General features: G+C 39.0%; 1 protein-coding gene across 1 annotated transcript; it reads left to right on the top strand.

The window, feature by feature from the left end:
* The first annotated feature begins 4651 nt into the window (after window positions 1-4651).
* On the top strand, window positions 4652-11649 carry LOC131232772 (uncharacterized). The gene is made up of 2 exons (XM_058229251.1): window positions 4652-4780; window positions 11186-11649. The coding sequence occupies exons 1-2, from the start codon at window positions 4676-4678 to the stop codon at window positions 11318-11320; spliced, it is 240 nt and encodes a 79-aa protein (XP_058085234.1). The 5' UTR covers window positions 4652-4675; the 3' UTR covers window positions 11321-11649.
* The last annotated feature ends 996 nt before the right edge of the window (window positions 11650-12645 follow it).

The following is a 12645-nucleotide window of genomic DNA, read 5'->3' as shown; positions in this document are numbered from 1 at the left end:
ATTTTCCCGCTGCTCTTTGTGGTGTGCTCCAGTTGATCTTTGGATATGTTTTTTTTTTTTTGGATAATGCTCCGAAATGATCTCGAAATATGGATGAACGTTGTGAATATAATAAATACATAACTGTGAGGCCATGTAACGTTGTGAAGGAAAAAGCAGGGGGCATTTTCGACCTTTGGGAAGGCGTCCGTACATCTGGACTTATTTTTGTAAGGTAAAATGAGGTGGGCTTCGTCTCGTAAATGGGCCATAAATGGGTCGTACAGTCGTAAATTTCTCCAATAAACAATGTGGGACGAGACGCTCACCCTTGATTCTTACTAGGGAAGTCTGAGTTGCATAGAAGCCTCATTTTCGTTTTGTTACTTCATTCGTGGCATATGAAGGATCTGGACGGACTGGATTATGCATGTAGTACACATTGGGTCCCACACGAAGCAAATGCAGGGATCTCCTCTCAAATTGTCCCATGTCCTGCGGCATACCTGAGTTTTCGTTTGGGCTGATTTTTGATCTGCCAAGTAACGTGAGGGGACGCATCCGATGCACGGGTCAGATTTCATAAATACAGGGCCCCACCTCTGAGGGTAACACCGTAGCTAGAGTGGTACAAGTGGAACATACCTTGACAGTTTGGCCTACCTGAAGAGTGGACCCGGACAGACTTTCTACATCGGATGATCTCATTGATGAGTGAAAGTTTTCACGGTTTTGATTTTCTACAACTGTTACCAGTTGTACGGAAATAAGGTGACGTACTGTCTGTTATGGTACTGCCGGCAGTACCTGATCATTTCTCCACTATAGAAACTAGAAAGGGGGGGAAATCGAGAGATCGAGAGTTCCATAAAAACACAAAAATCCGAAAAAGAAAATAAACGAGAATGGGTGCAGAGGAAGAGCAGCGGCTGGAAACAAAGGGAGGTGGGCCCGTGGAAAGGCCCAGGCTCATATCGGAGTCCCAATTCCTCTCATGGAAGCGCCAGAAGGTTGGTTTTGATTCCACAAAATCCCAGCTTCTAGGGTTTTATATTTAAGAAAGAGAATGCAATCTTGCGTTCGTTTATATAGGGAAGAACTTGCCAAATGCTGTTTAGAAATCCATTTTGTTGGGAATCATTTTTTTCATCCTCAATAGATTTGGAATCTTTTGGTTTTCTTTTCCTTTCACCGAATCTTTTTGAATTTCCATCAATTAATTATTGAATTCCTGTATGTGTGAATTCTAATCTTCCGTTGATTGATAATTGCCAATGAGCTGCTACCCGACGTAGGTTCTTTTTTCTTTTTGTTTCTCTTCTCAGTTTCTTCATGGCGATCTGATTTGCCTATGATTCATAGTTGAATTCCAACTTATTCAAAGTCTAATCTTCCATCGGTTTGTATTGCTGATAGTTCGCTAGTCATTTTTATATATTTAATTTTCAATCATTGTAGATTTCTTTTCTTTTCTTTTTTGGATTATCTTTGTAGTGACTTGAGTTGACAATGATTCTTGATCATATTCCAATTCATTTCAATTCTAATCTTCCATTGATTCATAAATGCCATCTGGTTGCTAGTTATAGTTACATTTTAATCTTCAGTCATTTTATTTATTTATTTGCGGTTGTTTTGTCGATATCTTTACAGTTTGATTTGAATTGCCAATGTTTCATGGTTGACTTCCAAAATTTTTAAGATATAATCTTCATTCTCTATTTGATAGTCATAGTCTCCTTTTAGTCTTCGAAAGTTGTGGGATTTTCTTTTTTCTTTTTGGGTTTTTGTCAATATCTTTATGGTGATTTTCATCACCAGTGGGTCATGGTTGATTTCAAACTCAATCAAGTTCTGATATTCCTATGATTTGTTGTTGCTGAGTAGTCTCTAGTGATGGGTATATATAATCTTCAAAGATCTATGGTGAGTTGGTGAGTTATGTGACAATGTGGATGTTCTAGCAATTTTATTTAGTTATTTATTGCACTTATTGGCTCATGATAGTGATTATGACTTTGCAACCTTATCTGGTTGAATTACGGTTTATTCTAGTCTAATATCCCGATGAGTCATAATTTCCAATCAACATCGCCCTCTGTAGTTACATTGTAATCTTTCATGACTCATCATATTTCATATGAGCATGTGTGTCATCGTTGTAGAATTCTTCCATCTTTTTCTCAAACTCTTAATATTGGTTTTGGATTGCCAATTGATTCTGATCATGGTATGAAGAAACTATTACATTAGAGCTGTATTGGCCATTGCTTAAAGGAAACAGTATACGGGGATTGAATCACTCCGCTATGAAAAAAGGTCCGTACCGGCATTTTTACGAGTCCAATAAAGATTCACGGTCATTTCCATGCATATCACAGTCATTCCCGCCGATTCCGTGTTGATTCACGGTCATTTTGGCGCATTTCACGGTCATGCCCCTTCACTTCACGGTCATTTTCGTGCATTTCACGGTCCATTCGCCTCACTTCACAGTCATTTCCATGCATATCACGGTCATTCCCGCCGATTCCGTGTTGATTCACGGTCATTTCAGCGCATTTCAAAATGGAATGCGTGGATTGACCGTGAAATGCATGAAAATGACCGTGAATCAAAACAGAAACGCCGGAAATGACCGTGAAATGCATGGAAATGACCGTGAAATGCATGGAAATGACCGTGAAGTGAAGGGAATTGACCGTGAAATGCATGAAAATGACCGTGAAATGAATGGAAATTCTCCTTCACAGTCATTTCCGGCGATTCCGTTTCATTTCACGGAATTGACCGTGAAATTGACGGTCTTTCCGTGTTGATTCACGGTCATTTCCACACACTTCACGGTCAATTTCCTTCACTTCACGGTCATTTCCACGAATTTCACGGTCAATTCGCTTCACTTCACGGTCATTTTAATGCATTTCACGGTCATTCCTGCCGATTCCGTTTTATTTAATGAATGAAATCGATCGCGAAGTGAATGAATTGGATTTTTGATCATCGACCTGATGGAATCTTAGAAAATAACCAGGTTGGTTGGCTAAAGTAGCTTCTCCTACCCCAAAATCATATAGGGTTCATTGCATAACTAATTTTGGTTTAGAAGATATACTTTTTAAATGAATAAAGAAAGAAATGAAAAAAAGAGAGGAAAAAAATTTTATATGCTTATATATACATATTTATATAAATATGTGTTTGAGAAAATTGTAGGTCGATCAATAAAGTTCTCCATGTAAAAAATTAAAAAAAAAAATAAAATTGCATAGACTGCTATGGCTACGGTTATAATCCGTAGCCACAGGGATGCCAGATGGGTGTAATCCTGCCGGATAAGTTAGCAATTGGCGCGAGGCCGCTAGTTCGGCGCGCCCACCCCGGACAGACCACTATGGTTACGGATTGTTGTAGCTATAGCTACGGTTATTATCCGTAGCTAAACCTCCATGTATGAAAAAATAAAAAATAATAATAAAATAAAAATCTGCTCTTTTTTTTCATTTTCTTTTTTTACGTCGAATCTTTGTTGTTTTTGTGGTCCCATCATGAGGTCTATGTTAAGGCTTGTGACGGAAAATAAGACAGATCTAACTGTCAAGTGGACCACACTGTAAAAGGCAGTGGAGAATTGAACGTCTACCATTGAAACCCTTTTAGGGGTTACAGAAGTTTTGGATCAATATGAAATTTGTTTTTTCTCTTCATCCATGTCGTTGTGACCTTATGAATAGATTGGATGGAAAATAAATGTTATGGTGGGCCCTACAAGAATTTTAACGGTGAAAATTAATTTTCTAGCTGCTATTTGTGGTGTGGTCCACTTGATATTTGGATACGATTCGTCTACTTTTTATAATGCTCCGAAATGATCTCGAAATATGGATGAACGTTGTTGATATAATAAATACATAACCGTGGGGCAGTGCTCGTCTTCGAGCACTGGCTGATCCGCTTGAAGGAAAAAGCAGGGGGCATTTTCGACCTTTGGTAAGGCGTCCGTACAACTGGGGCTTATTCTTGTAAAGTAAAATGAGGTGGGCTTTATCTCGAAAATGGGCCATAAATGGGTCTTACAGTCGTAAATTTCTCCAATAAACAATGTGGGACGAGACGCTCACCCTTGATTCTTACTAGGGAAGTCTGAGTTGCATAGAAGCCTCATTTTCGTTTTGTTACTTCATTCGTGGCATATGAAGGATCTGGACGGACTGGATTATGCATGTAGTACACATTGGGTCCCACACAAGCAAATGCAGGCATCTCCTCTCAAATTGTCCCATGTCCTGCGGCATACCTGAGTTTTCGTTTGGGCTGATTTTTGATCTGCCAAGTAACGTGAGGGGACGCATCCGATGCACGGGTCAGATTTCATAAATACAGGGCCCCACCTCTGAGGGTAACACCGTAGCTAGAGTGGTACAAGTGGAACATACCTTGACAGTTTGGCCTACCTGAAGAGTGGACCCGGACAGACTTTCTACATCGGATGATCTCATTGATGAGTGAAAGTTTTCACGGTTTTGATTTTCTACAACTGTTACCAGTTGTACGGAAATAAGGTGACGTACTGTCTGTTATGGTACTGCCGGCAGTACCTGATCATTTCTCCACTATAGAAACTAGAAAGGGGGGGAAATCGAGAGATCGAGAGTTCCATAAAAACACAAAAATCCGAAAAAGAAAATAAACGAGAATGGGTGCAGAGGAAGAGCAGCGGCTGGAAACAAAGGGAGGTGGGCCCGTGGAAAGGCCCAGGCTCATATCGGAGTCCCAATTCCTCTCATGGAAGCGCCAGAAGGTTGGTTTTGATTCCACAAAATCCCAGCTTCTAGGGTTTTATATTTAAGAAAGAGAATGCAATCTTGCGTTCGTTTATATAGGGAAGAACTTGCCAAATGCTGTTTAGAAATCCATTTTGTTGGGAATCATTTTTTTCATCCTCAATAGATTTGGAATCTTTTGGTTTTCTTTTCCTTTCACCGAATCTTTTTGAATTTCCATCAATTAATTATTGAATTCCTGTATGTGTGAATTCTAATCTTCCGTTGATTGATAATTGCCAATGAGCTGCTACCCGACGTAGGTTCTTTTTTCTTTTTGTTTCTCTTCTCAGTTTCTTCATGGCGATTTGATTTGCCTATGATTCATAGTTGAATTCCAACTTATTCAAAGTCTAATCTTCCATCGGTTTGTATTGCTGATAGTTCGCTAGTCATTTTTATATTTTTAATTTTCAATCATTGTAGATTTCTTTTCTTTTCTTTTTTGGATTATCTTTGTAGTGACTTGAGTTGACAATGATTCTTGATCATATTCCAATTCATTTCAATTCTAATCTTCCATTGATTCATAAATGCCAGCTGGTTGCTAGTTATAGTTACATTTTAATCTTCAGTCATTTTATTTATTTATTTGCGGTTGTTTTGTCGATATCTTTACAGTTTGATTTGAATTGCCAATGTTTCATGGTTGACTTCCAAAATTTTTAAGATATAATCTTCATTCTCTATTTGATAGTCATAGTCTCCTTTTAGTCTTCGAAAGTTGTGGGATTTTCTTCTTTCTTTTTGGGTTTTTGTCAATATCTTTATGGTGATTTTCATCACCAGTGGGTCATGGTTGATTTCAAACTCAATCAAGTTCTGATATTCCTATGATTTGTTGTTGCTGAGTAGTCTCTAGTGATGGGTATATATAATCTTCAAAGATCTATGGTGAGTTGGTGAGTTATGTGACAATGTGGATGTTCTAGCAATTTTATTTAGTTATTTATTGCACTCATTGGCTCATGATAGTGATTATGACTTTGCAACCTTATCTGGTTGAATTACGGTTTATTCTAGTCTAATATCCCGATGAGTCATAATTTCCAATCAACATCGCCCTCTGTAGTTACATTGTAATCTTTCATGACTCATCATATTTCATATGAGCATGTGTGTCATCGTTGTAGAATTCTTCCATCTTTTTCTCAAACTCTGAATATTGGTTTTGGATTGCCAATTGATTCTGATCATGGTATGAAGAAACTATTACATTAGAGCTGTATTGGCCATTGCTTAAAGGAAACAGTATACGGGGATTGAATCACTCCGCTATGAAAAAAGGTCCGTACCGGCATTTTTATGAGTCCAATACAGCTGTTTCATGCAAATACTACCATAAAGGGCCTGTTATGAAAGTTTTTGTTTTCAATTTTTCTCTTGTTTTTTCACCTTTTTATTCGTTTCAAACATAGGGGAGTCTTATAAACTAATTTAAAACTAGATCTAGGCCTATTTGTGGTGAAAACACAAAATTTAAGTGGGATTTGATGAACCAAAATGAAGTGGACCATTTTAGGAAATATTGGAAGAAGGGGTAAGCCACTGCTTTTTTTTGTTGTATTTATATGTAATAGGCCCCATTCTAGCAAATCATTCTAGATTTGTATTCGATTAAGGCCTATTTGGTCAACTTTCAGCAGGTGAATCTAACACTGCCCAAAAGACAACATTCTTACCAAAGAATGGCCCATATTTGGGATCCTCACATTTTTTTAGAATTTTACCAAAATAAGCCGATACAGGGTCTGTACTAGCTGATACGGCCCGTATCATATTGGCCAGTTACCATTATGTCATACCTTGGTTCTGATTGAGTTTTGGTATACTGCAAGAAAGTACAACTAATGTAGCTGCGAAATTTGGTTATTTTGGATTATTTTCTAATGAGGTCTGTTGTGAATCTTGTGATTACAATTGATACACATTAATTTGCTGATATTTTGAGTTGACATCGTGCTGATAGTACTAATGCTAGCATGACTATACATAAAAGGAGGTTTATGGGCTAGTGGTTTCAGGTAGGTTTTCACAGCGGTTTACAGGCCAACACCCCAAGCAAGTGGGTGTCTTTGTGAGTTGAATTGTATGCAGCTTTTAGTAAATGGAGCTTGTCATGGTCTGTGAGGGGACTTCCGTGTAATCAGATTCTCCTTGAGAAATTTTTGGGAGGGAGGATCGCTCGTAGCATATCGAAGTTTTCAGATTGGGAGCCAAAAATGAGTTAGTGGGCCTTCCAATGGGCGACGTTCACGTGGTCTAATGGGAAAGATAGGATCATCAAGTTGAAGCTCATTGGGTTCTTTGTTTTGGTGGATTGGATCTACATGTTCCCTTTAGTAAGCCAGCTTGGTCTGCCAAGGCCCACATCTGACCATTGCCGAATCTTGTTAGAGGTGGAGGAGCTTGATTGGGGGTCGTAGTCGTTCAGATTTGAGTTGTTGTGGCTTGAGGTAGAAGGTTTTGTTGATTTGGTGAGGGGGTGTTTGGTAGCTTTGGTTGTAGATGGCTTTCCTGTGTTTGTTTTATTCTAGAATTTGAATCTTTTAAAAGGCAAACTCATAGAGTGGAGGAAGGAGGTGTTAGGAAGCTAGGATCAAGAGTTAGGCTCTATTTTAAATGACATCCAAGTGCTAGATATAAAGGAAGAGGGGATGGAGTTGTCAAAAGAGGAAAAAGGTAGAAGGGATGTGTTATTGTTAGAATATAAAAATCGGTAGAAGGAAGAGGACATAAAGTGAACGAAGGGAAGGAACACAAAATTCTTCCACGGTATCGCAAGCGCAAGGGGCTAGAACAACAAGATCACAGTGTGGTAGTGGATGTCATTAGGGTGGGGGAGAAAGATAAAGTGTGTGAGACAATTCTTGAGTTTTACAAGGACCCCCTAACTGAAAAGGTTGGAAGCGGCCAAGATTAGAGAACTCGGTCTTCTTGAGGATAGCCAAAGCAAAGGTGACCTTCCTCGAGGGGGTAGTTACCTAAGAGGAGATAAAGGTGGTAGTGGATGCCCTATGGAGGGAGAAGGCATCGGGGTAGGACCAGTTCCTTGTGGCTTTTTCTAATTTTTGTAGGAGACGGTTAAAGGCGACGTATTGTAGTTTGTAGAAGAATTTTATGGAAACTATCGATTGCTGGTTGAGTTGGGTGTCTCTTTCATAATCTTGATTTGGAAGAAAGAGGGAGTTGAATGCTTGTGGGATTTCAGGCCCATAAGCTTGGTTTGGGCACCGCACAAAATCCTAGCTAAAGTGTTGGCCACAAGGTTTCGCTCTATCCTACGAGGCATCATCTCGAAATCCCAAGGTGCTTTTGTTGAAGGAAGACAAAATTTGGATAGTTCCTTGATCGCGCATGAATGTATGGATTATTGTCACAAGGCAAGAGGGGTATTGTTTGCAAGCTGGACCTAGAAAAGGCATGCGATCATGTGAACTGGGAGTAAAGCTGAACACCAAGTCGAACCGAGTTGAGCTTGGCACAACTTAGCTTGGCTAGGTTCGGCCAGCAGCACCCTATCCCAGCTTGAATTCGTCTTGGCTCGATTCAGTCAACAGCTTGAGCAAGCTAGAGCTGTTGTAGGCTTATGGCAGTTTTTTTTTTTCTTCTTCCATTTTTTTAAAAAGAATTTTGATGTCTTTCGAATGTGCGTTGGCACAGCCGGTTTCTCATTCTAAAGCAACTGTGTAGCTTACAATTGCATTATACAGATAATTAACAGCACCAAGAAAGAACAGTGTCAAATGTATGGAATTTAAAGCACCTTAATTAGACAAATGGATTTGAGCCTTTTGCTCAATGGTAGACAGGATGCATTTCAATATTGAGGTCTTGGGTTCAAGCCCAACTTACCTATCGAAGAAGAAGAAGAAGACACATGGAGCATTCAACATGTACAAGCATTATGGTTGTGGTGAAAGTTGAGTGATGTAAACTATACCGTAATACTTCAGTGAAGCAGTTATGATAGACATATAAAGTATATATATAAATAATAATAATAATAATTAGATTATAGCTGGTTCAAGCTATTCCTATAAATTTTGGATTTACATCTAATATTGTGGTTCATGGATCTTTGGTCACTGACAAAGTGTCCCTTGCCCTTTGAAAGCATTTTTGAATGCTTGTTTCATGATGCGAACAATCCCAAATGAGTTGCAACGACCAAAAGCAACTTGTAATTATTCAGACAGATTCACAAACAACTACTACATCCACTTATAGATATGAATATCGGTATCATATAGGCCAAGACAGTTGCATCGTATCCATATCAGCGCGAGATGATATGCGATACCGGATCATATTGTTTCGATACAAAAACAATTGAACTATATCGGCACCGTTACGGCCAATACATGCCGATACGACCATAAAAGCCCAATTTTAATTTTAATTTTAATTTTTTAAAAAAATTTCACTCATGTCTTATCTTCTTCTTCTTCTTCTTTTTTTTTTTCATTTAAATCATGGAAGAAGCATAAAAACTCGTTTTAGGTTAGATCTAGATCTATTTTGGGATCAAAACAAATTATTTGAATGTGATTCGACAAATCGAAGCAAAGTGGACCATCATAGGAAAAATTAGAAAGAAGGGTAAACCTTCACTTTCTTTTTTATATTTTCATCTTCTTTTTGTTGTTTCAATGTAATAGGCCCTAGCTCACCATATCATGCTTGATTTGTGGTCAATTAGGGCCCATTTAGTTGACCTTCAATAATTCAAACTGCTAGACAACATTCTCATCAAAGAATGGTTTGAGACACCATCATATGCATGTCCAAAATATCATATATATATATATATATGTATATGTATATAGATTTTTTAATATTTTATTATTCTATTTATATATATATATATATTGATTTTTTAATATTTTATTATTCTATTTTTTCCTGATATTTTCCTCAATTCTTTGGCTTAAAAAAAATTCTAACGGATATGTGATGCCATGTCATATCATTTTTCCACCAGGCCGATATGGCGATCGATACCAACATTCAGAACCACGCCTCCACTAGATTTCACCATCATCATCTAATCCTTATACCAACTAATTGGGGCCGGCTACATGAATCTTGTTCCGCAATTCCACTATCAAGGGCCTTCGACTTGAACCAACTCCTAGCCAGTGCAGTTGTTGGTGTCCGTTGCACTCATCTATCTCAACATCCTCATTTCAGCTCCATGAACACATTGTTCCCTGACTGCCAACATTCTGTCCCATAAAGCATGGCTCGTTTTATAGCTATCCTATAAAAATCACCCCTTCAATTTAATCGGCATGCAACAAATAGTACTTGCACCGGACTTGCAGACCCATAATAGTTTTACCACTACAGGTATAACATTTTTTTGATGTTGCTAATTGGATTTAAAAAAATGTCTTCCCCTGTGGAATGCTCACAAGCCTACATTTTTGAACCCTCAATATTTTCGGAGTTGAGTTGATTTCTGGTGGACCTTTAGCTGAAGACAAACCTGCACGTGTTTGACATGCTTGCAGAAGAAAACTATATTTATTTATTTATTATTATTATTATTTTTTCTGGTAAAACATTTAAAACACATAATAGGCACATCCCTGCATCATGTATGGCATGCTTGTCTTAAATTGAATCAGCTGTACTCGTTGGTCCACACCATATGCCCAGACATGTACACTGGTTATGTAATAGATGTTGTGGATAGGTTGGAGTCTGAACCTTAGTTGCACATGGTGTATCAGGTATTGTATCATTCACTACCGATACGGCCTGGTATCACCCGTGTTGACTGTTTTCGGCTGATACAGCCATATTGTTCATGGGTGATACTGGTACGTATCTGGTGATACATACGGTTCTGGGTGATACTTGAAACCTTGGTTGCACAGTAAGTTTTACCATGTGCTTCGAACCATGCTGTGGACTTATGTCCCTTCACCCACTTCAAAACGTGTGGTGGAATCGAGCATCTGCTTCTGCTTCCTAGTTGGTTATACCCACTAGCAATTCGAGATGGACGTTTTCCCTGCTCCTGTATGCAAATATGTTGTCATTTTGCTTCATGTTTAGTGCAACTAGAGTTTGGACTACATACATACACCAACATGGTGTTTGAATGTCTTTAAATACCTTCCAAGATTCTGACATGCATAACCCACCTGTCTACCTTGCATTACAAAAAAGTTGGTTTCTGACATTTAACAACCTGAGATTGAATTTCATAGCTCAGGATCCAATTCCTGTCATTAGCATTTTCTTTCTTAAGGTTTGCTATTTAATCTGTTTGCATCTCCTTTTTCGCTAGGATGCTTGATTTTGTCCCTGTTTTGTAGATTAGTTTGAGCATATGCAGAGTCAATGTGACTGCTCTATCTGTGCTTTTGCAGGAAGCCGACTCATCTGCTAGAAAGGCAGAAGTGGCACAGAAACGTGCCGAAGATATAACGGCAGGAACAATACAAATGAATGGTCGTGAACTTTTCCAGCACGAGCCTTCGGTATTTGATAATACCCGCTACTAATGTTCTTGAGATGAGCTCCATGGACTGAATTGCATGTCACCGACATTTTGTTGTCCAATTTACAGGTTCATTTCTGGAATGTACTATAGAAGTGATCATGTCAAATGGATACAACTAAGAAAAACCGTTTAACGGTGACGCTTGATCCATTTTGCCTCAAATACCCTTCTTTTTTCTTTTTTTTTTTTTGGTTGGAAGTTTATCAACTGCATGAGTCGTAAAATATGGGGATCAACCTGGGTCCTAAACCTCAGGACTACAATGTTTCACTCTTGAATTGTTGACATTGAAGAAAATGATTTCTGATGAAATGTTATGACTTGAAATCACATGGCCATGTCATGGCATTTTCATTTCATGTAAGCATAGGGTTGCATTTCTTGAAATTAAGGGGGTGATTCTCTCTCTCTCTCTCTCTATATATATGTGTGTGTGTGTGTGTGTGTGTGTGTGGAAATGGTTCTATGTGGTCGACCTCATGGGAACTTCCCATGAGGTCCAGCTGTGTGGGCCCCACTGTGATGTGTGTCGAACATCTACCCCATCAGTCAGATGCACCATTCCATGGTGGGCCTTGGGCTTGAAAATCAAGTCAATCCATGACTTGTGTGGGCCACACCACATACAAAAGTTGAGAGGGGTTACCCTCCCATTAAAACATTCTTAATCATTTGTTGGGCCCACAAAGATGTGGTTCACAAATCCAGCCCATCCATTATGTGTCCCACTTGGATGAGGGGTCAGACCAAGTTTCTGACGCAACCAAATTTCAGGTTTGCCCCACCAAGTGATTTTATATGTTTTAGTATGTCTTCACATGATTTTAGATGGTATGGCCCACCTGAGTTCCGTATACGGCTGATTTTTCGGGTGTCCCATAATTTAAAGGGGACCCATCAAATGCACGGTGTTGTTGATGTTCGACATGCATCATGGTGCGGCCCACACAGGTCGACCTCATAGGATCTTCTCATTTTGGTTTTGTGTTTTTGCAGGTATTGTCCAAAACACTGAAGTTAAAAAGAGGGGTTGGGGGGTTTGGATTGTGGATGTGAGACATGCGAGAAGATTTTTTAGGTAGTAACCTGTTGAACATGTTGACGGAACCTGCTATGTGTTCACATAATCAGAGTCTTAATTGTTTTTTAAGTTCCTCTAATGCTGTGGAGCCCATGCAACGTAAAAATCTGCAGGCCCGATGTGATGTCCACATGACATCCATTTTGTCCATAACGGACGAGACCTTGCTAAGTCGAGGGCAGATAGAAAATGATACAATACGTGGGCCCGGCAAGTTTGTAAAACAGGCCTGAGGATCAGACCCC

This window comes from Magnolia sinica, chromosome 2 (assembly GCF_029962835.1).
Source record: "Magnolia sinica isolate HGM2019 chromosome 2, MsV1, whole genome shotgun sequence".
Taxonomy (NCBI): Eukaryota; Viridiplantae; Streptophyta; class Magnoliopsida; order Magnoliales; family Magnoliaceae; genus Magnolia; species Magnolia sinica.
This window is presented reverse-complemented; position numbering and strand designations above follow the sequence as displayed.

Bases quoted from the DNA above. Each gene is read 5' to 3' on its own strand.
- LOC131232772 (XM_058229251.1), top strand. From the start codon at position 4,676: ATGGGTGCAGAGGAAGAGCAGCGGCTGGAAACAAAGGGAGGTGGGCCC. The intron at 4,781-11,185 runs GTTGGTTTTGAT...GTGCTTTTGCAG, and splicing joins TCTCATGGAAGCGCCAGAAG to GAAGCCGACTCATCTGCTAG.